A 21,797-nucleotide genomic window follows, 5' to 3' on the forward strand; every position below is an offset into this window, starting at 1 on the left:
AATCGACGAAAGTTTTCTGAGAAGAAGTTTTGGTCCATATAGCTAAGGTTTGGGTTATGATTTGTGTGGGATGACATGACCATGAACGCATGCTTAATTGTGGAAATTACGGGCGAGGCACTCAAAAACCATGGTTGAGAAACTATGAAGCAATGTTATGACTTTAATAACTATCACATATGTCTTAATAAATTGAACAAATTAGTCTACACTCCAATGCAATACAAGCGCATGGGTAAAACACTATGTGTTGACCCACTATTTGAGCTGTCAGAGTGGAGCTCGTATAAAAACCCCCAACTATACGCCATAGCATATTTCAAAAAAGTCAAACGCACCCGTAATACTACATAAGTCAGTCAGTGACTCATTTGTGGACTGTGGCATCAAATTGTGGCGATGCATATTCCCTATCAGTGATTACGATGTGATTGGCCTATTTCGCAAGGCAACAGGCTTGAGCCTCATTACTCCGCCCCTCCATGCTTAACCTTTACCGCAGATCCTCATTCCCTTCTCACCCACTTCATACCTTCTCCCTCACACTGCTAGTACTCGATACTTATATCGAATGACTATTAACCACTTGATTCAGTGCCTCAGCCTTCGAGACAGCGCCAAGGGAGTCACCAGAGATGCCACCCGAGGAAATCCCAGGAATGTCATTCGATTATCACCAGAGCTCCGTACCAAATTTCCAAATGAAGATTCCACTGCTTCTTTTCAACGACGCAGACACCCTGCTCTATATCGATCCCCCGCCTGAGGATGGGCCCAAGTGCCTACCAACAATTCCTCTTCGCGTTCACAGTGAGAAGCTGTTGACAACGGGCTCTGCATATTTTGCTAAGCAATTTACCCCGCGATTTCAAAAACGTGTTCGGAGGCAGCGAGGCTTCGTTGATAAACTACCGAATGGCATCAAATATTTGGTGGACTTGACTCCGGCAACCCTCGAGGAAGATGCTATCATTGCTCTGACGGAGGTATCGTGTCCCATGGCTATCCGAAAATGGGCATCGTTAGAGAGCAAATGGAGTCTTCCAAGTTCCTGTGTTGGTGGTGAGGATGAATATCAAATGTGGGAGCGTCCGGATCCAACAACAATCTTTGAGCCAGTGACGATCAATGGCAACTTGGAGGAAGCGGAGGATGAATATGCAAGTCAAGAAGAACCCGGAACAGACTCGCAGATGCCATCACAGGGAAATAGGAATACGGAGCGCCCGACACCCAGCACCATAGTCCGAAAAGGGTTGCCCGTGGAGTATTCCGCAGCCCGCCATCGTGATGGAATTGAGCATGTCCTACACGTCCTTGAGGGATTAAGCATAAGTCTAGATACCCCTTGCAAACTATGGACATTCTTCGCCGTCGCCAAACTTTTCGACGTGGCCACCCTCCCAAGTATCAGTGAATACATCACCTCTTGGTTTTACAACACAACCATTGCACGGTTCATTGAAATCCATCCCGCAATTGCCTATCGGGTCGCTTGTGGAATCAAATCCAGTTCCCTTTGCCGCTATGCATTTAGGGGACTGGTCAGTGATGAAGCACTTCTCTACCTCATAAGAACCGCACAAATTAAGCCGTTGGAACGATGGACATCGTCATTTACAAATTCTCGGCTCAATGAAGATCTCGATGACAACGAGATACAACGAATTGAGTACGCTAGCAAGGCCTTCGTGGACACAGTCGTCAAAGACTTTATCCATATGGCGGGAGAGGAAATGTCTTGGATTGAAGGTATCTCAGAATGTGCAAAATTGAACGAACACGCACGAGCTTTTCCTGAAGATAAAGAATTGGTCCAGGCCATAATCGAGATCTTGAAAAAGTGCGCTAGACTTGCGATTTATCGACGTCTTGTATTCGCTGCGGATCCCTTGCGTTCTTGCGACGCAGTGCCGAAGAGTGCTCGCCATTTGTCGGATCGTCTCGAACAAATCCGGACAATGGTTTTACGGGCTAGGGATCGCGCATTCAATTCACAGGATTGTCTGGTCAGATTAATGGGGAGGAGTTTCTGGACCGAACTTGGGGATAAGAGGCTTGCTCTTACCATGGACTACTCGGAGGCAATGATTTTCCTTGACCGCGAGTGCAAACACGACTCCATCGCCGAGATCGGCTGTGGCTTGCTTGCATTTCAAGGCCAGGAAAATGCCAAAATCAGGTACATTGAGAGACAGACTCTAGAGGAGCGAATCAGAGATTTCAATGAATTGGTTGAACGTCGAGACAAGGAGCGGGATGACATCCTGAAAATACAAAAGCAAGAGCGTACCGAAAGTGTGAATCAGCAGTGGAATCTAACTATCAACCTACGCCGCCGGACTCTTCAGGGTGATCAACCGGTCCCTTCATCGTCGGATGATGCTTCTTCTACCGCTATTGATGTCAACCCGTTGGAAAAAACAACATTGCCAGAACGGCCAGCAGAACGGGCAGAACATTATAATTCACAGCAACCATCGCAGAGGGATATATTTTCTCTCTACATTCCATACCCTGACCCGGACGAGTCTACTCCCGTACATGAACAGGGTTCGGCATCCACTCCCACTGTTCCGCACTACGAGTCAAACAACGCGACTTCTGCTCCGAGCAATCCTACTGGTGCCGAACCTGAAGGAATGAATGTGAAGAATTTCGACCTAGACAAATTCACTCTATTGGCCACTGAATACCTCTCCAAGTACTGCCGCGCGCGCCTAGACCCAACGGATCAAACCCTCTTCCAATACCAAATTGGAGACATCCTGACCTGCCTTACCAGGAATGAATATCAGTACCTACCTCTCTGGGCCGACGGCAATGACGATGGGACAGGCGGCGTGTTCACAGACCAGGACATTCCTATTATGGCATCTGGAGGCTTTTCCGCCCCAGGCCCTCAAGTTCACACCGGCGGCGTTGCTTCCACTGATGACTCTTTCAGTGACATCAACCCGAGCGATTCGCAGAGCACTGTCCAAGGCGCCTCTCACCACGCAACCAATTCTCATGCTTCAGACCTCATGTCAGTAGATTCATACGACGAGATTGAACATCCAGGATCTGTTGTGAGCCTTGAGTCACGGAACCTAGAGACGATCCGGGTCAACCGTGACTACGGATACTCCGTCTCATCCGTGAAATCGGACGATGAAGAGTGTGATGTTTACAGCGCTGGGGCCAGTACAGTTGTAATGGGCTCGCCAAAGCTTTCTGGTTTCTCAGATGATGAAATGGATATTATGGGAAATGATGAAGATGATTTTGATATGGTGGATGATCTTAATTAATTTATGGCGCAGATTTTGCTTGCTATGGCTGTCTCTAATGGGTCGTGGATTTTATCTACCGAGATTGTGCCGTGCTGATTAATTGGCTAGTGGAGGACTAGCCATGAATTTCAAAAGGATTTATGAATAAGACACAAAAAGGGGTCACATAAACAAATGATCTTGACATGTATGCAACCTTGGGAAAGTACATTGAATTAAACAACAGCACTCATCGTACAAGTATATCATCTCCTATATAGTGCAAGATACTTTTGCGACTTAGCTCAACTGGATTTCCAACAGCTGCGCACCAACCGCGACATCGGTACCATTAACATCAACGTTGACAGCACTGGCACCACCAGTAGTAACATAAAGCTTGTTCAACTGACCCTCACCCCGTCCAAAGAAAGCACCGGTAGGCTCAGCAACCTCAGTCGAGTCCTCGGCACCAGCGATAATCTCATGGCCAACAGCAGTGCCATTGCGGGTAAAGATCACCTGCTCAATAGTGTTATAAGAAGCCGTGGCGAGGTACGCAAACTTATAGTCCGAGCCGTAAGTCGAGTTCAAAGCGAATCCATTAGGAGAAATAGCGAAATCATCGATCGCGCTAGCCTGGAAAACGAGCTCACCAGTACCAGCAGTCACATCGGGGTTCAGCTCAGCGCGGTACAAAGCGCCGTTAGCAGACCAGTACACAAAGCCGTCAGAGACCTTGATACCATTGATCATAGACATAAGGCTCGTCTGCTTGATAGCTTCCCAGGTACGACCGGTCTGGGTATCGATAGCGAAGATGGAACTTTGGTAGGAGGCGCTAGCGAGCAGGATGGTCTCGTTGAAAGATGTCAGACCGTTGAATCCAGTAGGTGCGGTTGGGCGGCACAGAAGCTTAATATGGGGGTGCTCGCTATTCTTGTTGAAATCAACTTCCCAGACGTGAGTCGCGTTCGTGGGGGGGTCGCTGATGTTGTCGGATGTGGTGTTCGCTCCGGCAACGTAAAAGACATCATGAGCTCCCTCAGTGATACCGGAAAGACCCAACACCGAGGTGAAGTCTTTGATGACCTTCTTCTTGGGGTGCTTCTCACGGGGATCAAAGGCCAGGAGGTTGGCTGGGGGGCCGATCTCGGTTGCTAGGATGATGCCATTGGATCGTGTGACTAGGTTCTCTAACCAGGTTTCGTTGGAGGCGAATTGATAAACAGTGCGTGTCTTGAGCTCAGTAGCTGCGACGGCACCTAGGCACAATGCTAGGGAGATGATCGAACGCATGGCGGAATAAATCTGGGGAAGGAATGAGGAGCAGTGAATTGGCTATTGTTAGTGACTATGGGTAGCTATGAATATTTATAGTTCCGGCAGCATTTCGGTGGAACTATGTGCATAATGCCGAACGACCGGATTATTCCCTGGTCAATTTAGACTGCGACGCGGCAGATAATCTGGCTTCACCCATAGTTGCAGACCAATTTGGGGAGAGATCAGCAAGATCGGCCAAAGTGGAGATACTGCGGATCATGAACGCGCGCTTTTGACTGTGTTGAGAAAGCTCGGCCGAATTTTCGGCGGATTTAAATACTGGAAGGGGATATTTGTCCATGAATGTGGCATGCAATGAAACGATTGAATTAAAGGAACAATTAACGTGTTTCTTCGGTAAAATAAGATTCTTGCACGGAAGCCCTGGAGAACGACCCACATCATTCTGGGCTTGACGAGTTACGTAAAGAGGGTGCGTCATCACCTTAATTTACGGAGAATAATCATGTTGCGACTTGCCCCATATTTGAATCCGAGTGGCATCACTTGCTTTGCTCGCATTTGGACTAAGGCCGAGAGACTATATGAACCGTTTCAAGAGTTTCACGTTGAAATGGTTCTCTCGGCCAATGACCCACGGCGTACCAGCATGAGCATTGTCCAAGAAACATCCATAATAATCTTCCAAGCTTGGAATGGCGAATGATAGAGAACATCCACCTGGGTGAGCAATCGTGCGTCTTTCTTGAAATTGGCGTGAGGTATGCTCAGTTTTAGAACCTGTGATATATTTACAATCAATAGCTCATGCCTAACACCCAATTCTGCCGTAGAGAAGAGTGTATTCGCCTGAATTTCATAAACCCACGCATGCTTGACTGCTATACTGGGCCGCATAGTGTAAAGGAGTATCTCCGCTTGGGACGTCAACAAGTCTATCTGTATTCAGCCTTAGAGTGCTACAGTATAGACCCTGCTCAGAAAGAGACGACGGAGTACACGAGAGGTGACATGGTATAGAATATTGCAACCTGGTCAGAGTGAAAGTGACAACCTCCACAGACCTTGAATCACCAAATTTTCATAGGACTATTCAGTAGATGCAAATGCATACTGCGAACAGTACAATATACTCCTACCATGGGGTACACCGCTAGAAAAGCGGGTCCTCAGTAAGTACTGAGCCGAAGAAATGCAAGGTATCTCAATGGCATTGGGCACAGAGTCTCTCTTTTATTAGAGTCTTCGGAGTCTGAAGACTCTTTTCGAAAGTAAACAGATACTTCTTCATATCTACAAGGCTATGGGAATCGTAAATCTAAAACAGATCGAGATAAAGAAAGGTTCAAGGTTGTTGATAACCGCAAGCCATGACTAAGCGCCCCACAACTTGGAAATGGGGAGACCGGGAGCTCCTGACGCATCATTCGTCGAACCCAGGTCTCCTCTCTCTTTCAGCTTGGGCCTTCTTCGATCTGGTTCTGACTTTGTAACTTATAACTATATCACATCATGGCGTCTTCTTCGAAGCCCCAGAGCTCCCTGCTCTAGTGAGTGTCCCTCGCGATAGCAACCCAAACCTCACGGATCCCAACATGACGCATTCTAACCACTCACCACCAGCTCCTGTATCGCACACCGTTCAACCATCCTGGCCGAGCACTCCTCCCCAGGATCATCATCCACAGCCGCCTCCTCCCTCGCATCCATCATCCTCCCCAAGATCACCCACGACAAGCCACAGAAGTTAACATTCACCCATGAACGCCTGTTCATTCACTACATCGCCGACTCGCCAAGTGGCGGGTCTGCAGATGATGTAAACGGACGCACTGAACAAAACTCCGGTGCACCTCTAAGCTACATCGTAGTAGCATCCGCCGAACAAGGCCGTCGCATCCCCTTCGCCTACCTCCTTGAAATGAAGCGCAACTTCCTCGCCAAGTACCCACCGTCCAGCACAGACTTCTCCATGTATCCAGCCTACGGCTGCGCATCTTTCAACACAGAACTCCGCGCCCTGCTCCAGACCTACAACACCAGCCCACCAGCAGACTCCCTGGCGTCTGCACGCCGCGAGATTGACAATGTGCGCGACATCATGACGGAGAACATCGAGCGGGTTCTGGAACGCGGCGAGCGCATTGATTTGCTTGTTGATAAGACTGACCGGCTGGGCGGAAGTGCGCACGATTTCCGCTTGCGTAGTCGTGGCTTGCGTCGGCGTATGTGGTGGAAGAATATCAAGCTGATGGTGCTCCTTGGCTTCGTGGTGGTCTTCCTTCTGTACCTGTTTATCGGGTTCGGATGTGGACTGCCGGCTTGGTCGAAGTGTGTCGGACATAAGAAGAGCGAGTAACTTACTGCTGGTTAGCGTATACGGAGCGGGGCTAGACGTTTACTCATTTTGCTTGAGCAAGCGTGGCTCTTGCATGTCTTTTTTCTTCGGTTGAATCCTTGACTGTGACGTACGATATGATGTTTTCTTTCTCGGCTTGTCGTTTGCATGAAGCGCTCTCTGTATATTAGCTAAATAGTTGATCTATTCTGATTTCTTGATTACGATGCATATTGGAGTTTCTTTGAAGTAACATAGCCCAACAATATTGCAATATTCCTTTTGTTCTTCCTGCTTGGACCTCTCGAGTATAGCCTTTTTATCCCTACCGACGTCATGCACCCCGCATTCCTGTTTATACTTTCTCCGCAATGCATTCTTCTCCCATGGGTCACCTCAAAGTTACCTGACAGACGATATCTGAGATTGATAACCATAATTAAGCTAGGTGAATGAAGTAAATTCTAAAAATGACAGCTAGAACTAATATGATTAATCTTGAGTCTATCTAAGCTGAACTTGGCAGTGACGCCACATATTCTTCCCAAACCTTTTTAATATCGTTCTTGTAAATGAAAGATTTATCCCCATAGAGGAAACGGTCAATCTTGGCTTGTAAGAAGGCATCAAAGTCGTTCTTCTCTTTCTTGAATTGCTGCATTTTGGCACCGACTTCGTCCAAATGCTCATACCTGTTCAAGTTAGTTTGAATCAAAAGAACCTTTGAATCTATCCATCTTGACAACTCACATTCTGGCATAATACGGCGACCTGATAACATTGAATACCTCAAGAGCTTCCTCAACAGGACGAGAAGCAAACTGGGAATGTTCCAGTGCTCGAGCGAGAATCCATCCATCTTCCATGGCAAATGTCGCGCCGGACCCAAAGGCTCCTGTAAGGATATCAGTACCAATGTTATCGGGTAATCATTCAAAATTTTTATACCAGAAAGTGGATGACTAGCATCACCAATCAGGGCGATCTTATTCCAGCCAGTGATTTTGCTCAGTCGAGGCCCAGCGAACGTAGCGAACTCCCCCCACTCGCCTTCGTGGACTGCATCCACCGCATCCCGTACTCGCTGATCAAAGGTCTAACAGGAAGATTAGCTCATAGTTCTTCCATGAGTCGATCCATCTTACCAAAACGCGAGATGCCACTTTCTCCTTCGTAGCGGGAATACCCCAGACAACAGTCTTCCCAGGAATGTCTGGCTCCTTATAAGATCGCACGGTAATCTCAAAGAACGGATCATCGACTTCATGCTCATCATCTACATCCGAGAAGTACACATGGCCAGCTTCACCCCACCACCAAGCCGTGGTGGACGTGATATCTGGATGGTGAGCCAGACGCGACCTGGGCACAATGGTGCGGAATGCAGTGTTTCCTGTGAACCGGAGCTGATGATCAGGTAACAGGACTCGACGCACAATCTGTGAGCGAATCTTGTTAGGTGAGAGAAATTAAGGTGGAAGGAAGAGCGCGACGAACAGAGTGTATTCCATCTGCCCCGACGACCAGATCTGCGTGTGCATCTGTCTGATCATCAAAGATCAAGCGCACACCTGCACCGGGTAGATCCTCAAGGGAGACTAGCTTCTTATTAAATTGGATCAGACCCTCTGGCACTTTATCCAGAAGGGCAGATTGAAGTCGTGTTCTGCGGGCACGAATCGCTCCACGGGTATCTGCGTCGGAATTTTCGGGATGCTGGGTTACACTCAAGATGTTTCCAGTGTAAGCATTTCTTATGAAAGTTTGTCAGTATTCAAAGAGGTTTACTTGATTTGATTCGTTCTTGGCGGTGTTGCTCACCTCTGGTGTGTGTTAGATTTGGATCCTCCCTTGACCCCATCACTTGCTCCGAGCAAGTCCAGGACCTTCCACGCATTTGTGCTCAAGCTAATCCCCGCACCGGCTTCTCGAGGCTCGGGGTTCTTCTCGTAAAGTGTTACCTGAAGGAATGGCAGCTTAGAAAGGGCAATGGCGGTTCCTAACCCGCCTGGTCCTCCCCCAACGATGGCAACGGAAAGCAATGTACGGCCGACCATTTTAGTTATCAGATTCACCCAGAATCTTCCTTTTCAGATTTGGAATAATTTGTATAATTTATTGACTGGGTACATTGCTGTGATCAATAAGCACGAGGTGCGGAGTGATAGATGATCAAATAGCACGCCATAATAAGGCCGAATGTGTCATGTATTACTAGTATTCTGATGCCATGGACTCTTCTAATTATTGGTTGAATGATTGACTGTTTCGGGTGTTATGCCGAGCAGTTCACTGTATTATATTATCGATATTCTATTCAATTGTCTATTGGTTCCTCGACTCGCATATCGTCTCCTATCCTCCGAGATCTTGAATACCGCTTATCAAATAATATTCATTCATGTGGATCGACAAAGCCAGCATCAAAACGCGAGCCTTGCCATAATAAACCTAAAAGAAGCCAAAAAAAAGAACCGTTCCAGCCCAATATATCCCCCGATGGATGGGCTGGAAGTTGGTCCAAGACGATCAACATAAATCGATTAGAAGTATACCTGTGCCTACTGTGGCGGAGATCCGCCCGGGCTTTGGAGATGGAAGACTGCGGCCTGTACAACCGGTCGGTTCCTTGTCTCCATCATGGTGGAGGACTGAATGTACACAATTGAGTATTTGTCCAATCACCACCTCGATTTAGGGAGGGAGTCCTCGAAGACGTTCAGGAAGATGGCACATTCCATGCACATCGATTTACGGAATATTGATCAGTTCGTCAGCCTCAGAAAGCGTTGATGGAACTTCACGAAAGCCTCCATATTGACCAAAGCTGCGCAATCAGCCCCAAGAAGAGCAAAGTCTATGACCATACCAAAGTTCTCGCGAAGTAGAGTTTGTCCGATTGTCTCGTGTGTATCCCTTCAACTCAACAGAGTTCCCAAGCAACTTCCAGAAAGCCTCGTAGCATATTCATGTGGGAAAGTCGAATTTTTAAGGTTGATACTTCTTGACATCATAAAGTCAATTATCTACCTTTCCATGATCTACTTCTTAGACATGTCTTTCTTCTACTGGATTTCTTCCTTAGTTGCTAATGGGGATCAACTGTTATAAATCTGACATGAATCTATTGGGAACTGCATTATCTCTCCTACATTACTTTTGAATATGTTTTGGTTCTGTGAATATCGCAGCACTCCTAAGTGCTTGTGATCTTTCAGAATTTTGATTTCTATTGAAGATAAACCCTCCCGTACATTTTGACAGATTTCGTAGATTTTAGGTAGTGGGGCTGTATGGAAGCATGTTTCGTCATCACCCGGAGAATTTGTCCCGACGGCTGAATATCGCTTCATCAGCAATATTCATTTCGAGGCAATGGTACCTAAAGATCTTCATTCTTAGTCATCGGCCTTCGGATTCGATTCAAAGAGTCTTAAACTATCATATGCCCATATTCTAAGCCGCAATGGCCGATGCTGGCGTCTCTTCCGTAAGGCCGAAACCGAAAGGAAATTTTTCGTGTCAGAGATGCCGTCGGCGAAAACAAAAAGTATTGCCCAGCCGGCCTATAATTGGAATACCAGACTCATACTCTTATAGTGCAATCAAGAGCGTCCATGTGATAATTGTGTTCAGGCACAGACAGGTAATGCTATCTCCACCGAGGCTTCCGACTCGTACTGACGATTGGCCAAAAATGGTATAGTTTGCGTGCCATCAGAACGATTACAAAGGCGGTCGCTTGTCAATCCCCAGTAAGGCGAACTCTAATACTTTTCTTTATATTCACATGAACTGATGTGTTATCTCCAGATACACGCAATCATTGGAGAACCGTATCTTCGAGCTAGAGGCACAGGCACATGAACGAATCTTGAACTCACTTCCCCAGAGACCTGAATCAATTCAGAGCTCTACAATCACTTCAGAGAGGCGGAACGAGGCTAGTTCCCCTACCTTGCGGCCTACTCAGCCGCCTCCAATCCGACTTGTCCCTTCAACGGAACTTGATATCCAAACCCCATTGACTATTCAAGCATCATCGCCAGTCTTTCCAAACACCCCTGGCATCGCAAGGAACAGCCCCGGGGCCGGCTTTAGACCAGCCTTTGAGGGCCCACAGCGAGTTGAGCAAGACACAACTTTCAAAGATGTACAGTTCTCAGATCAAAAAGAACAGGCCTTGATCCAAACCTACCTTAAAAAAGTGAACCCTCGTTACCCTTTTATCCACGAAGAGCAATTTCTCGCATGGTATTCATTGTGGAAAGACCTACAAAAATCCGGGGGTGAAACTCCGGCTGCTGAGCAATGGAAGTCATTTTTCATTCAGATGGCCTTTGCGGTCAGCCTTCTCATCGCCCCTCAGGTGTCCCCTGAGGAGAGGCGTCTATCCAATGTAAGCGACTCCCAAATGCCGATTCCTGCAAGTTACTAAAACCCTAGACCTTATACTCAATTGCCCTTTCATCACTGAGTTCTGTCTTTGAGAGACCAGATCCAGTTCTTCATGTTCAAGCATATCTAATGTGCACGATACATGCGCTCCATTCTCCCTCTTCTCAGACTGTTCTGACCATGATATCGACTACAATGCGATGCTGTGTGGTTTCTCAACTACATCGGTCTATGTATGAGCCTCCAATTCGAGATAGTTCAACGCTCCTGGAAGTTCAAATTCGCCGTCGAGTCTTCTGGTCTGCCTATTCCATCGATCGATTGATCAGTTGGATCTATCACGTCCCTTGCAGTGTTATAGACGAAAACCTTCAAACTGAGGTAAACTCATCTACAGTCCCCTGCTCTAAGTTGTTTGATCTAACAAGCCCAGCTTTTTGCGAACATGAGTGACAGTGAAATCCAAAGATGGGAGCCACGATCACGCTCACAAGCAGATGCGGAATCCTTCCCCCGCCAAACTCAAGTATCTTCTGCCCTCCATTTGATTCGTGTGCGAAGAATCCAGTCACGCATCCTTGCAATCATGATGCGCGCTGATTACGATATCAACCTTGCACCGCGTTATGGCTGGAGGCTTCACATGCTAATAGAGCTGGACCAATGGAGGAATCAATTACAGCCTCACAGCGATCCCGAATCCAGAGGCTACACCAGCCAAGGGTGGGTTGGCATGGCTTACAACTATACCATATTACTCTTACATCGACCGACCAAAGAAAACGTTCGCGGGCTAGTCGGGGAGAAGTGCCTAAAGGCCTGTGCTGATATCTTATCTGTTTTTCGACAATACCAAAAGGACCGCCAAACAGCCCAGCTTTGGCCAGGTGTGAGTAATATCCCCGTTGCGATGTGAATATTCACTGACACAAAATGGCATGAAGCTTCTCAGTCAATTTGGTATCGGGATTAGCCTCCTGTATTGCTTTTGGGCTACACCTCCATCTAGTCGGATCGAACTATATCGATCTTCAAAATCACTAGCAGGAATACACACCTGCTCTGTTATCCTGGCTGTGTTTGCAGAACAGTGGAGACAGGCCGAGCCATTACGCGATTTGTTTGACACACTCTCCGAGGCAATTCCTTACCATCCCCTCATCTCTGCCGATCATACTGAAAGTCGGATATCTGCCGACGCGGCAAGTTCAATCAGGTCGATGATGCCTCACATCATATCACTTGTTGTGAACATGGATATTTGTAGGATGATCACGGAGATGGTCACTGAAGATTATCCGTGGCATGATCAAAGGTACAGCGATCTTCTTTCATGGTCTTCGGAGAGTCATTCTTCTCAAACCTGCTTTCTTTGTCATGACAATACAGCGAGCACAAGTATGCCTGTGCCCGAGGCCTTTGGGCTTTACGAGCCTAGTGTCAGCGACCATGATGAATTCTTTGCGTTTCCTGGCTTGTTTGGATCTGTTGAATTTTAGATTCGGGGAGATAGGGCCCTCAAGACCATTGGTAGTTCCAGCTGCGGGTCTTGCTTTCGGCAGACACAGCAACGACATCGGACGGAGTGCGAGGCTTTCTCTTCGTCTAAAGCCTGAGATGGCGTTGAGAAAACATCGATGTGCTGTATTTATGACTCAGTCTGCAAAGAAGAGCATAATAAGTCCATAATAACTTGATTTTACCTGATAATTCCCATAATCTAGATACGTAAATTGCAACTGCCCAAGCAGTGGGGAATGTGGGGTCGGGGTTTCAGCGCCGACTGCACTCCGCATCGGAGGTTGAATCCCCGATGACTCCAATTTCGCCTCTAATCTTTCTTGACTACATTTTCGCTTCCCTATATAACTGAGTTCAAAAAGGAGTTCTGTTCTTTGAACCACTTCACGTCAAACAAAATGCCCCAGAAATTGACCGTCGCCGTGGCCCAGGCCCGCACCCGATCGGACTTGCCATCCACCCTAGCTGCATTGAAGCGCATCACAGCCCACGCCGCATCTCAAGGCGTTCAACTAATTCTATTCCCTGAAGCGTATCTGGGCGGATACCCGCGAACTTGCGATTTCGGTGCCGCGGTGGGCGCTCGTGGTGCTCATGGCCGTGAACAATTCCTGAAGTACTTCCAGTCGGCGGTAGATCTAGGCGATACACCGGCTGGAGCCGGTGATGACTGGGTGGAGCGCAAACTCCCCACTGCTCCGGGTAAAAGCTCTCGTGGAGATGGAACAAGAGAGTATCTTGAGCAGGTGGCTCAAGAAACTGGTGTTTTCATTGCCACAGGTTTGATCGAAAAGGCTGCTGGTACTTTGTACTGTTCGATGGTCTTTGTGGATCCCTCGCGCGGTATCATTGGGAAGAGAAGAAAGGTTATGCCAGTAAGTTTTTTGAAGAATCAATATTAAGTAGGAAAGGTGGCTAACTCGTTCTGGTTTCCCGTGGTAAAGACTGGTTCTGAGCGTCTTGTTTGGGGACAGGGCTCGGCAGCGAGCTTGAAAGCTGTCACCACCGAGATCAATGGTGTTAAGCTCACTATTGGTGGAGCTATCTGCTGGGAGAACTTCATGCCTCTTCTTCGACAGAGTCTGTATTCGCAGAATGTGAATCTTTATCTAGCACCTACTGCTGATGCTCGCGATACCTGGCTTCCACTGATGCGGACTATTGGTGGTGAAGGACGCACTTTTGTCCTCTCTTCAAACCAATGCGTGCGGTACAATGAGCTTCCATCTTGGATCACTGATCATGCGCCCACACAAGAGGATGGTAAGCATATCATTTGCAGACCTTGCCATTGTATATTGTATGCTATAGTATGGCGCAGCTGCTAACGGGATAAACAGGAAGTCGTTACGTCTGCCGAGGTGGATCATCTATTGTCGGTCCCATGGGAGAGGTTTTGGCAGGTCCAATTTGGGAGGTTGCTGTCGATGATACCATCGATGCCGAAGACGCGGCCAACTCCCAGAATCACGATGGATTGGCCATCTCGGAGATTGACCTTGAAGATTGTGAACGGGGCAGACTTGATATGGATGTCGCAGGTAGCTATTCTCGGAATGACGCGTTCAAGCTCACGGTGGAAGGACTTGACTTGAACCCTCCGCCGTTTTAGGCGAAATTCAGAGCGCGGGCATCGAATGCAATGTATCATCCATGCAGCTTGTATCGTGCAATGGGCCCCCCTCTTGGGAAGTGGAGACGTATGTATAACCCAACAAGAAGATAGGGTTACGAATCGAAAAAAGTTTCGTGGCATTGGGATTATCTTAAGGGCCAGTAATAAACTACTTCAGTGTATATGCAGAGTTGAATGTTGAAGAGTATAAAAGGGATTGTTCAATGTATTCAGAGTGGTCAATTATCATAGCTGCTAAGATCTATTCTACCATGACCGTGATGTCCCTCACTTTCAAACCAACAACATCCTAGTCCGAAGACATCAGCGCCGGTCTGCAAGTGAGACAAGATCATCCCGAAGAATGACCCTGCGATTCGCTATGCGCCATTCGTTTACCATACCAACCATTAGGTCCGTCAAGCGGGATTGGTACGGAGATAATTTGGCGGGAAACCTGAAAAGGGGGCATGTTAGTGAGAAAGAGGTTGAAGTTCCACAAAGTGTCCAGCATCGCAACATCAGCATCATGAACCATATTGCAGACGCCGAGACAACTTCTTGGACGGTTTTTGTCGGGATTTGGAGCTTGCGGGCAGTCCAACACGCAGGGACCCCATGGAGCCCCTTGGCACCGATTGTTTGTTGGTTCGCAAGCGGGGCTACGAAGACAAAAGGTGTTGAGGATTACTCCTTGGTGGTTCAAATCGATCATTTGACCGAAGCACTGCAGAACACGGCTGGCTGGGAGAGTGGAACAAACAAGGATTGGCTTTTGTACCCGAAGAAAAAAAGTGTGGTCAGGTGACCTTCACCGTCTCCGTTCCCTCCTGTGATATAATTGGCTATAGCTACTTACTGCCGCGACGCGGGCTGTATCGTATCGCGAACGAATATTAATAGGCTTCATTTCTCTTCTTCCTACGCCTCAAACTGAACCCAGTACCGATGTTTTTACACAGGCCACGACCTCTTCAACTATTCGCGGTTTATATGAGTCTTTAAACCGAGTGCCGCCGCCAGAATTGTTCCGCATACGTGTGACCTGCTCTTTGTCCACCCAAAGCCGAATGCTTTGTCCCCGACTCGTGCCCACGAATCGCCAATTCACCATGAAGCCATCTCTTCGAGGATAGACCTCGCTATTTCGGAAATGGCTTATGATGAGGATCCTGCTCTATGGCTGGAAAGCTATGTCAATCCATTCATACCCTCACCTATTGTGCACCCTGCGTACGAGGATGCCGCGCAGGCTGCGCATGTGGCACACATGCAAAAAAGGGAACAAGAAATACAGATGGAGCAGTGGGTAGATCAACAGAGAGAGCAGCAACGGCAACAGCAACAAGAAAGGCAACAACAAGCGCAGAGGGAGCAACAGATAAATCAACAGAGAGAGCAGCTTCGGCAACAGCAGAAGCAGGAACAACAATCTCGTCAACTATATTATCAACAATTGCAGCGTGGCCAGGCCTTCGAAGGAAACACGCTACAATCTTATTATGGAACTCAATTGACGGCTCCATATAACTTCGGCCAAACAGCAACGACTGGGGAACCGGGGGGGCCATTTCGTGATGCCATCAAACAGAGAGGTCCGAAACCCACAGTATGTGAGGCCGTCAGATATCGAACCATCTTTTCCGAATTATACGCCCAACACTCCCCGTCGGGCCAATCTCCCCTTTCCTGCCTCATCCCGAGCACCAGCAGGTGCCATGCAGGCTTCAAGGCCGATGATGACACAGCAGAAAACTTCCCAGAGTGTTTCTGAGTCTCAATATTCAAGGCCTTCCGACTACACAGCGCAAAAATCTTCATCATCCAATTTTGATCATGCACGTCAAGAATGTAGCTCCGCGACTCCAATGCCAAATGAACTTTTACCCATACCTCAGCAGTACAGTGGCCATCAGGAACAGGACCTCGCACCTGCGAGACCTGCAAATCAATACAGACTAGCTTCCACGTCTGCCAATCCAAAGACAGATACAGACACCTCCGCAGCCAGGAGTTTACTTGGTCCTCAGTCCACGAATTTACCTGAGTCACCAAACCTAGTCTATGGACACCAGAGTCAGAAACCCGCTGTCATGGCTCCTGCTCTACCTCACTCCCAGACAGGGGTTGGCAATGGCACGATGGCTCCCAGCCATCAATTCCAGCCTCCAAGTAGGCCAAGCTCTGCTCAAGGTCAACAACCTCCAAAAAAGATGCGGAGACTTTACGATGGCTCCAAGGATCCGAGTGGTCCCAATATGAGTGGTCCCAATACCAAGCCACGTGCGAAGCAAGCATCCAAGAGAAATCCTCGGTGGGTTGACCTTGTTAGGCCATTGGATGTGAATGATATGTTTCTGAAGGACAGCTATGATGTGGCTACAATCGCTCGAGACGTATTGATTACTGCTGGCAAACACCCAACCGAAAAGCCGCTTAATTATCACCTCCAATGCCTCACGAAGACAGTTCCCGCCCTGGATCATTCATCGGACTTGGCTTCTCTGAGATGGGATGGCATAGATCCGCTCATCTATTCACGTGACAAGCGACCCCGCAACACCTCGACGCGTCCACCTGCCCAACCAATTAACGCGATCGGCGCGGTGGCACCTCCATCCTCTCACGGCGACTCCCTTCCACCTCAACCTTCTTCGTTGCTTTCACTGCCTCACAATTCTCACTCCGCAAAATCTAATCCTTTCATTTCACCCCCACCGCCGATCCCTTCCACTCCCGACCCTGCGCCCGAGCGGGCACTATCGAAACCCCCCAGGCGGCAGCAGAGACGCCAACTACCAAAATAAGCTCAACCCCACGGTCGAAGATACCCTCCGCGTCCCCACGAGCCGTGCCACCTGCTCAATCCCCACGGACCAAGGAAAACTTGCAGCCGCAAGTGGTCATCAGTTCTTCCCCCCAGAAAATGCCTCCCATCAAGAAAAAAGCTGGCCGCCCTAAGAAGGACGCAAAGAGCGACAATGTTGCCGTGACTGTTTCAAGTCCCAGTGAATCGCCCATTCAGTTCCCAGTATTCAAGTGCCTATGGGAAAAGTGTCAAACGGAGCTTCATTCATTGGTTTTGCTCCAGCAACACGTGCTGAAGGCCCATATTCCTCACAATATCACCTGTGGCTGGAAGGAGTGCGACAACTCGGATCCTATGCCCGCGTCGACGTTGTGGGAGCATCTGAGAGATAGTCATTTTAAAGACTATGCGTGGGCCTTAGGGGATGGTCCTGCGGTGCCTTCACCTGGTGAGCATATTGATGCGTACATCTGATAGTCCGATGCTGGACCCACATATTTAAAATCTACCATACGAAGTCATATTCTAACAGACATGGCTCCTATCAGGCGAAGATGATCAAGATGAGTCGCCCTTCGTTCCTCAATTCGACCTCTTTGATCGCCATGCGCGTCCGGCGACCGTGCTTCTCCCCTTGGATGACTATGTAGTCGCAGGATACAGCAAGTCTCATGGTATCAAAAACTCCAAGCAGAGGGCGGAGTTATTCAAAGATGCAGGATGTCGCTGGAAGGAGGAGGCTGGGCCTGATGTTGATATCAGCGACCGAAGGCTCTCCACACCTCCACGTCTGGTGACTAGTCGCCTCACCGAAATCGCAATGACACCGTCCGAGTCTCCATAATTGGCCCCCATGAGCACTACACCAAGCGCTTTTTTTTTTTTAAAATGATACCCCCTTGCCAGATTTCTCTATTTTTCGTTTCATCTTATAAGAATATTTGATCTCAATGGAGGTCTTGACTTTGAATCTAGAAGCATGTCTCTGTACAGCGCTCTATATCCATCCATGTATGGTGATATGATGCCTAAGAATATAATGGAAAAGGCACTGCTCTGATTGAGCAACTCAAAAGCCAATTGGTATCTTGCTGTTTGAAATAGAAAAATAAAACAAAACAAATCGGCCTCGCGTTGGTCGTTGGGTATTGTACATGCACTAATTTCTTCTCCCCCATGGCCGGTCTCTGCAATTGTCAAACCCGGGTTCCGACCGATCCTTTCCTCGGGTTTGGGGTCTTGTTTCTCGTATAGCTTATTGCGCTTTGGTTGTCGATCCACTGACATTGTCTGAGGGCACGCTGGACTCGTCATTCTTGATTGGCTTGACGGCGGTAGTCTCCTCGTCATCACGAGCATTGACATCGAGGAAATGGTAGAGAACGATCATCATCATGGCGCACGAGCCCAGGAAGATGGCAAGGCGGTAGAGGTCGTTGTCGGAGATCATGGTGAATTGGACGATGGGTTGATAGTAGGAGTTGAGGAGTTGAGCAGTTGAGGAGTTGGCTAGGTAGGGGGTTTTCAGGTCACGAGGAATTGACACGTCAATTAAACAAGTTGTGTCAGGCGAGACGCAATTGCGTTACCCAAAGTTCCAAGGACAAGGATGTAGGAGAGTTGGTGAGGGATCAATGATAAGTGGAATCCATAACGTGTCATGAAGCAAGTTAGCGTCGATCGGGACCCGGTCTTACTAACTCGTCGCGGTTAGATGTACGATGACTAATCTTTCTACAACGCTCCTAACGGTCATACACATTTGTGTTTCTCTTTGATTTTTTCCCCTCAAATCCCCCGGATTTCCCGCCTGTTTATAACTTCATGCGCTGACTGCCCTAATCACCATGGCCGAACCGCAGGATTTGCCGGTCCCCAACGTCTCCCAGACTCCAATCACCCCCGCGACAACAAAACCGTCCCCCTCTTTATTAGCTTGTTTGCTATGCCGCCACAAGCATCTGAAATGTGATGGACAAACTCCCGTCTGTGGGCGCTGTCTTTCAACCGGCTCAGAATGTCAATACACAAAATCCCGCCGAGGCTATCAAGGCTCCAAAAAACGCCGCGCTATTGACTCTCCTGATACTCCTCTTGTTGAATCTGCCGATATAGTCAATATACCTGTGGAGTGGTCTGGTCAGGAGACATTCCATTATAATGCCACCGTCCCAGTTTCAGTGTCTGGGTCCGTTAGTCCTGGTATGAACGACATGTCCGTCACAATGGCCCCACCTGTCGCGCGCTCTTTCACTGGGCCGCTGACTCCCGAGTCGGCCTCGTCGGCCGCTGCTGATGGGTACCTCCTCGATATCTACTATACCTATTTTCATTCGGCCCATCCAATCCTGCCGCCTCTTCGGTTCCATTTTCGTTCTCCCTTTCCGCCATTTTTGGAACATGTCATGAAATTTATTGCCTCCCACTTTTCCCCGGCAGCCTCCAGTGATACATACCGTCCCAATGTAGTCACTGGAGTGCACGAGCAAGACTCGTCGGTCGAAAAGGTTCAGGCACTTCTCCTGTTGGCGATTGTGTTGCACTCACGTAATGAACGGAGTGAAGCTGGAGTGTGCTTAGCTGCTGCTGTGGACGTGGCATTCGAGCTTGGCATGCATCAAGCGACGTTTGCCGAGTTTGCCAGCCATGGAGATCCGATTCGCGCAGAGTGTTTGCGCCGAACATGGTGGGAACTCTTCGTAATTGAAGGCCTGCTCACAGCTCTGGGAGTGCAGCAGGTGTACCGCACCAACCAGGTGCCGCTTGTAGTGTCGCTGCCATGTGAAGAGCGCATTTATCAGGACGGTATCGCCCCACCTATGCCTCCAACCATCGCTCAATTTAACAATCGTTTCTTTGATGACGATGAGCGGGACTTTTCGTCCTACGCTTATCGAATTGAGGCTGTGCGGGTCCTTGGCGAAGTAGTGGCGACGCAGGATATGGAGAAAGGACAACAGGAGCGTGTTGAAGCTATTGACGCGCGCATTGCTAGCTGGTTCCACCATCTCCCTGATTCAAAGGCTGAGTTGATCCGGCCAGATGGATCCATCGATGAGATCATGTTCCAGGCCACTATGATCATTAACGGTGCGACCATTTACTTGAATTTCCCACGGTCGGATCTCTTGTCGTCTCCCGCCGTTGCGTCGGAGGTTATCTGTGGTCATTCTGGCCCGATTAGTGTTCCTGCCTTCTCTCATCACGCGCATGCCATGAAGGCCGTCAATGCAGCGAGGGAACTTTCTTCGCTTGCGGCTATTCGTTTGCCAGTAGAGCGCCACACTCCATTCTTCATCTGCGCTCTCACACTCAGCTCTATTGTCCAGCTGGCCGCCTGCTCCGTCAAGGCAGGCAGCATGCCAGACCCCAGCCGTGATCGTATTGGTCTCACCATTGGCGTTTTCAAGTCTCTGGGGAGAACCTGGGCCATTTCACAATCCATCATGCGTCAAATCAAGGCCGTGTCTCGCGACGTATTGGAACTTGGCGTGCGACCAACTATGGATCAAATGGATCTGACCTCGATGCTTGATACTGGACTCTTCTGGCCGCAGGACGGGCCCAGCTGAAGCGACATGCAATTAACTAATAACATGTTAGTAACATGAGGGCCGGATGTCCTAAAGATAAACACTCTCCCACGAAGCCGGAGCGAACAGCATGAGAAAGGCGAGGACCGAGAATATCCTCACGATTGAGAACCTCCCGCTTCTGGGCGGCTTTCTTTATACAACTCATCTATTCACTTCGGGTCTATGCGTTGTTCATAGCGCCCAGACCCCGCTATCTGTAAGCCTCGCGGTCCGGGATTTGAATGCCGTGGGGCATCAGCTTACAGCTGGCCAATGGACATATCTCGTTGTGGCCACCTATCATCATCCTTGGGTTTCAGCTTGTTGACAGGGGTCAAATTTTGGTGGCTAGGTAGAATTGAATGAATTGCAACCATTGACAAGTCAATGAGTGAGGGGTTGCAGCAGGATTTAACGAAGCGTGATTAAAGTTTGGGGCCTTGAATGGATCCATTGTTGATGCTCCACTCTATACAGCCAGTCTATATCTCACATTTAGCATCCATCTACATTATAATTCATTGGATCGTTTTATGTCTCCGTTGATGACTCATATTATACACATCACATCCAGTGATATTAGCGCTTTGTGTTTCCGGGGTTACATCCCTAGTGCGCCGACAGAGTCAGTGCTGAAGTATCCGTACTTGATATGCATATACTAAATTTGGTAGAGACGAATTGAAGAACCAAGGATCGTGAATATAGAACCTTGGGTAGACATAATCTATGGATCAAATGTATCCTGCACCCTAAGGTGGACTGGGTCCACGCATTACTTTTCTGAGCCTCGCTGATCTTCCAAGGTCGTCCATATCGGGAAGCCCCTCACGATCTGATCTCGTTATCAACTTGCGTCTGCGTCTGTTTAACATTGTTGAGTCGGGACACCTAAAGAAGCGGCTGTATAAATAAGAGGATGGGATTACAGAGACAATTTGGGACACCAGTTCATCGATGGGTGCCTCGGGCATAAGCACGACGAATGTGTTATGGAATG

The 21,797-nt window shown here is 48.4% G+C and overlaps 11 protein-coding genes across 11 annotated transcripts; 7 read left to right on the forward strand and 4 right to left on the reverse strand.

Moving 5' to 3' along the window:
* Positions 1-635: 635 nt before the first annotated feature.
* Positions 636-3,293, forward strand: N7503_000218 (uncharacterized protein; the record flags this gene model as incomplete). The annotated part of the gene is made up of 1 exon (XM_057059779.1): positions 636-3,293. One exon carries the CDS (start codon positions 636-638, stop codon positions 3,291-3,293), a length of 2,658 nt encoding a protein of 885 aa, XP_056926702.1.
* A 261-nt stretch (positions 3,294-3,554) lies between these two features.
* N7503_000219 (uncharacterized protein) lies at positions 3,555-4,553 on the reverse strand (the record flags this gene model as incomplete). Its single annotated transcript, XM_057059780.1, has 1 exon — positions 3,555-4,553. The coding sequence occupies one exon, from the start codon at positions 4,551-4,553 to the stop codon at positions 3,555-3,557; it is 999 nt and encodes a 332-aa protein (XP_056926703.1).
* Positions 4,554-6,045: 1,492 nt separating this feature from the next.
* N7503_000220 (synaptobrevin family protein) lies at positions 6,046-7,000 on the forward strand. Its single transcript, XM_057059781.1, has 2 exons — positions 6,046-6,091; positions 6,165-7,000. The coding sequence occupies exons 1-2, from the start codon at positions 6,054-6,056 to the stop codon at positions 6,898-6,900; spliced, it is 774 nt and encodes a 257-aa protein (XP_056926704.1). The 5' UTR covers positions 6,046-6,053; the 3' UTR covers positions 6,901-7,000.
* A 387-nt stretch (positions 7,001-7,387) lies between these two features.
* Positions 7,388-8,936, reverse strand: N7503_000221 (uncharacterized protein; the record flags this gene model as incomplete). The annotated part of the gene is made up of 6 exons (XM_057059782.1): positions 7,388-7,571; positions 7,630-7,774; positions 7,828-7,975; positions 8,025-8,318; positions 8,377-8,632; positions 8,701-8,936. The coding sequence occupies 6 exons, from the start codon at positions 8,934-8,936 to the stop codon at positions 7,388-7,390; spliced, it is 1,263 nt and encodes a 420-aa protein (XP_056926705.1).
* A 1,757-nt stretch (positions 8,937-10,693) lies between these two features.
* On the forward strand, positions 10,694-12,776 carry N7503_000222 (fungal specific transcription factor domain-containing protein; the record flags this gene model as incomplete). Its single annotated transcript, XM_057059783.1, has 4 exons — positions 10,694-11,278; positions 11,326-11,658; positions 11,711-12,166; positions 12,222-12,776. Coding segments are annotated over 4 exons (1,929 nt in total), but the record flags the coding sequence as incomplete, so codon positions are not given.
* Positions 12,777-13,196: 420 nt separating this feature from the next.
* N7503_000223 (nitrilase) lies at positions 13,197-14,410 on the forward strand (the record flags this gene model as incomplete). The annotated part of the gene is made up of 3 exons (XM_057059784.1): positions 13,197-13,673; positions 13,743-14,061; positions 14,139-14,410. 3 exons carry the CDS (start codon positions 13,197-13,199, stop codon positions 14,408-14,410), a joined length of 1,068 nt encoding a protein of 355 aa, XP_056926707.1.
* Positions 14,411-15,630: 1,220 nt separating this feature from the next.
* Positions 15,631-15,984, reverse strand: N7503_000224 (uncharacterized protein; the record flags this gene model as incomplete). The annotated part of the gene is made up of 1 exon (XM_057059785.1): positions 15,631-15,984. One exon carries the CDS (start codon positions 15,982-15,984, stop codon positions 15,631-15,633), a length of 354 nt encoding a protein of 117 aa, XP_056926708.1.
* A 522-nt stretch (positions 15,985-16,506) lies between these two features.
* Positions 16,507-17,220, forward strand: N7503_000225 (uncharacterized protein; the record flags this gene model as incomplete). Its single annotated transcript, XM_057059786.1, has 1 exon — positions 16,507-17,220. One exon carries the CDS (start codon positions 16,507-16,509, stop codon positions 17,218-17,220), a length of 714 nt encoding a protein of 237 aa, XP_056926709.1.
* A 119-nt stretch (positions 17,221-17,339) lies between these two features.
* On the forward strand, positions 17,340-18,078 carry N7503_000226 (uncharacterized protein; the record flags this gene model as incomplete). The annotated part of the gene is made up of 2 exons (XM_057059787.1): positions 17,340-17,670; positions 17,771-18,078. 2 exons carry the CDS (start codon positions 17,340-17,342, stop codon positions 18,064-18,066), a joined length of 627 nt encoding a protein of 208 aa, XP_056926710.1. The 3' UTR covers positions 18,067-18,078.
* A 399-nt stretch (positions 18,079-18,477) lies between these two features.
* N7503_000227 (dolichyl-diphosphooligosaccharide--protein glycosyltransferase subunit 4) lies at positions 18,478-18,672 on the reverse strand (the record flags this gene model as incomplete). Its single annotated transcript, XM_057059788.1, has 1 exon — positions 18,478-18,672. One exon carries the CDS (start codon positions 18,670-18,672, stop codon positions 18,478-18,480), a length of 195 nt encoding a protein of 64 aa, XP_056926711.1.
* Positions 18,673-19,069: 397 nt separating this feature from the next.
* Positions 19,070-20,794, forward strand: N7503_000228 (Zn(II)2Cys6 transcription factor; the record flags this gene model as incomplete). The annotated part of the gene is made up of 1 exon (XM_057059789.1): positions 19,070-20,794. One exon carries the CDS (start codon positions 19,070-19,072, stop codon positions 20,792-20,794), a length of 1,725 nt encoding a protein of 574 aa, XP_056926712.1.
* Between the last annotated feature and the right edge of the window lie 1,003 nt (positions 20,795-21,797).

The sequence above is a fragment of the Penicillium pulvis genome (assembly GCF_028828015.1).
Source record: "Penicillium pulvis strain IBT 33274 chromosome Unknown contig_10_segment0_segment0, whole genome shotgun sequence".
Classification (NCBI taxonomy): domain Eukaryota; kingdom Fungi; phylum Ascomycota; class Eurotiomycetes; order Eurotiales; family Aspergillaceae; genus Penicillium; species Penicillium pulvis.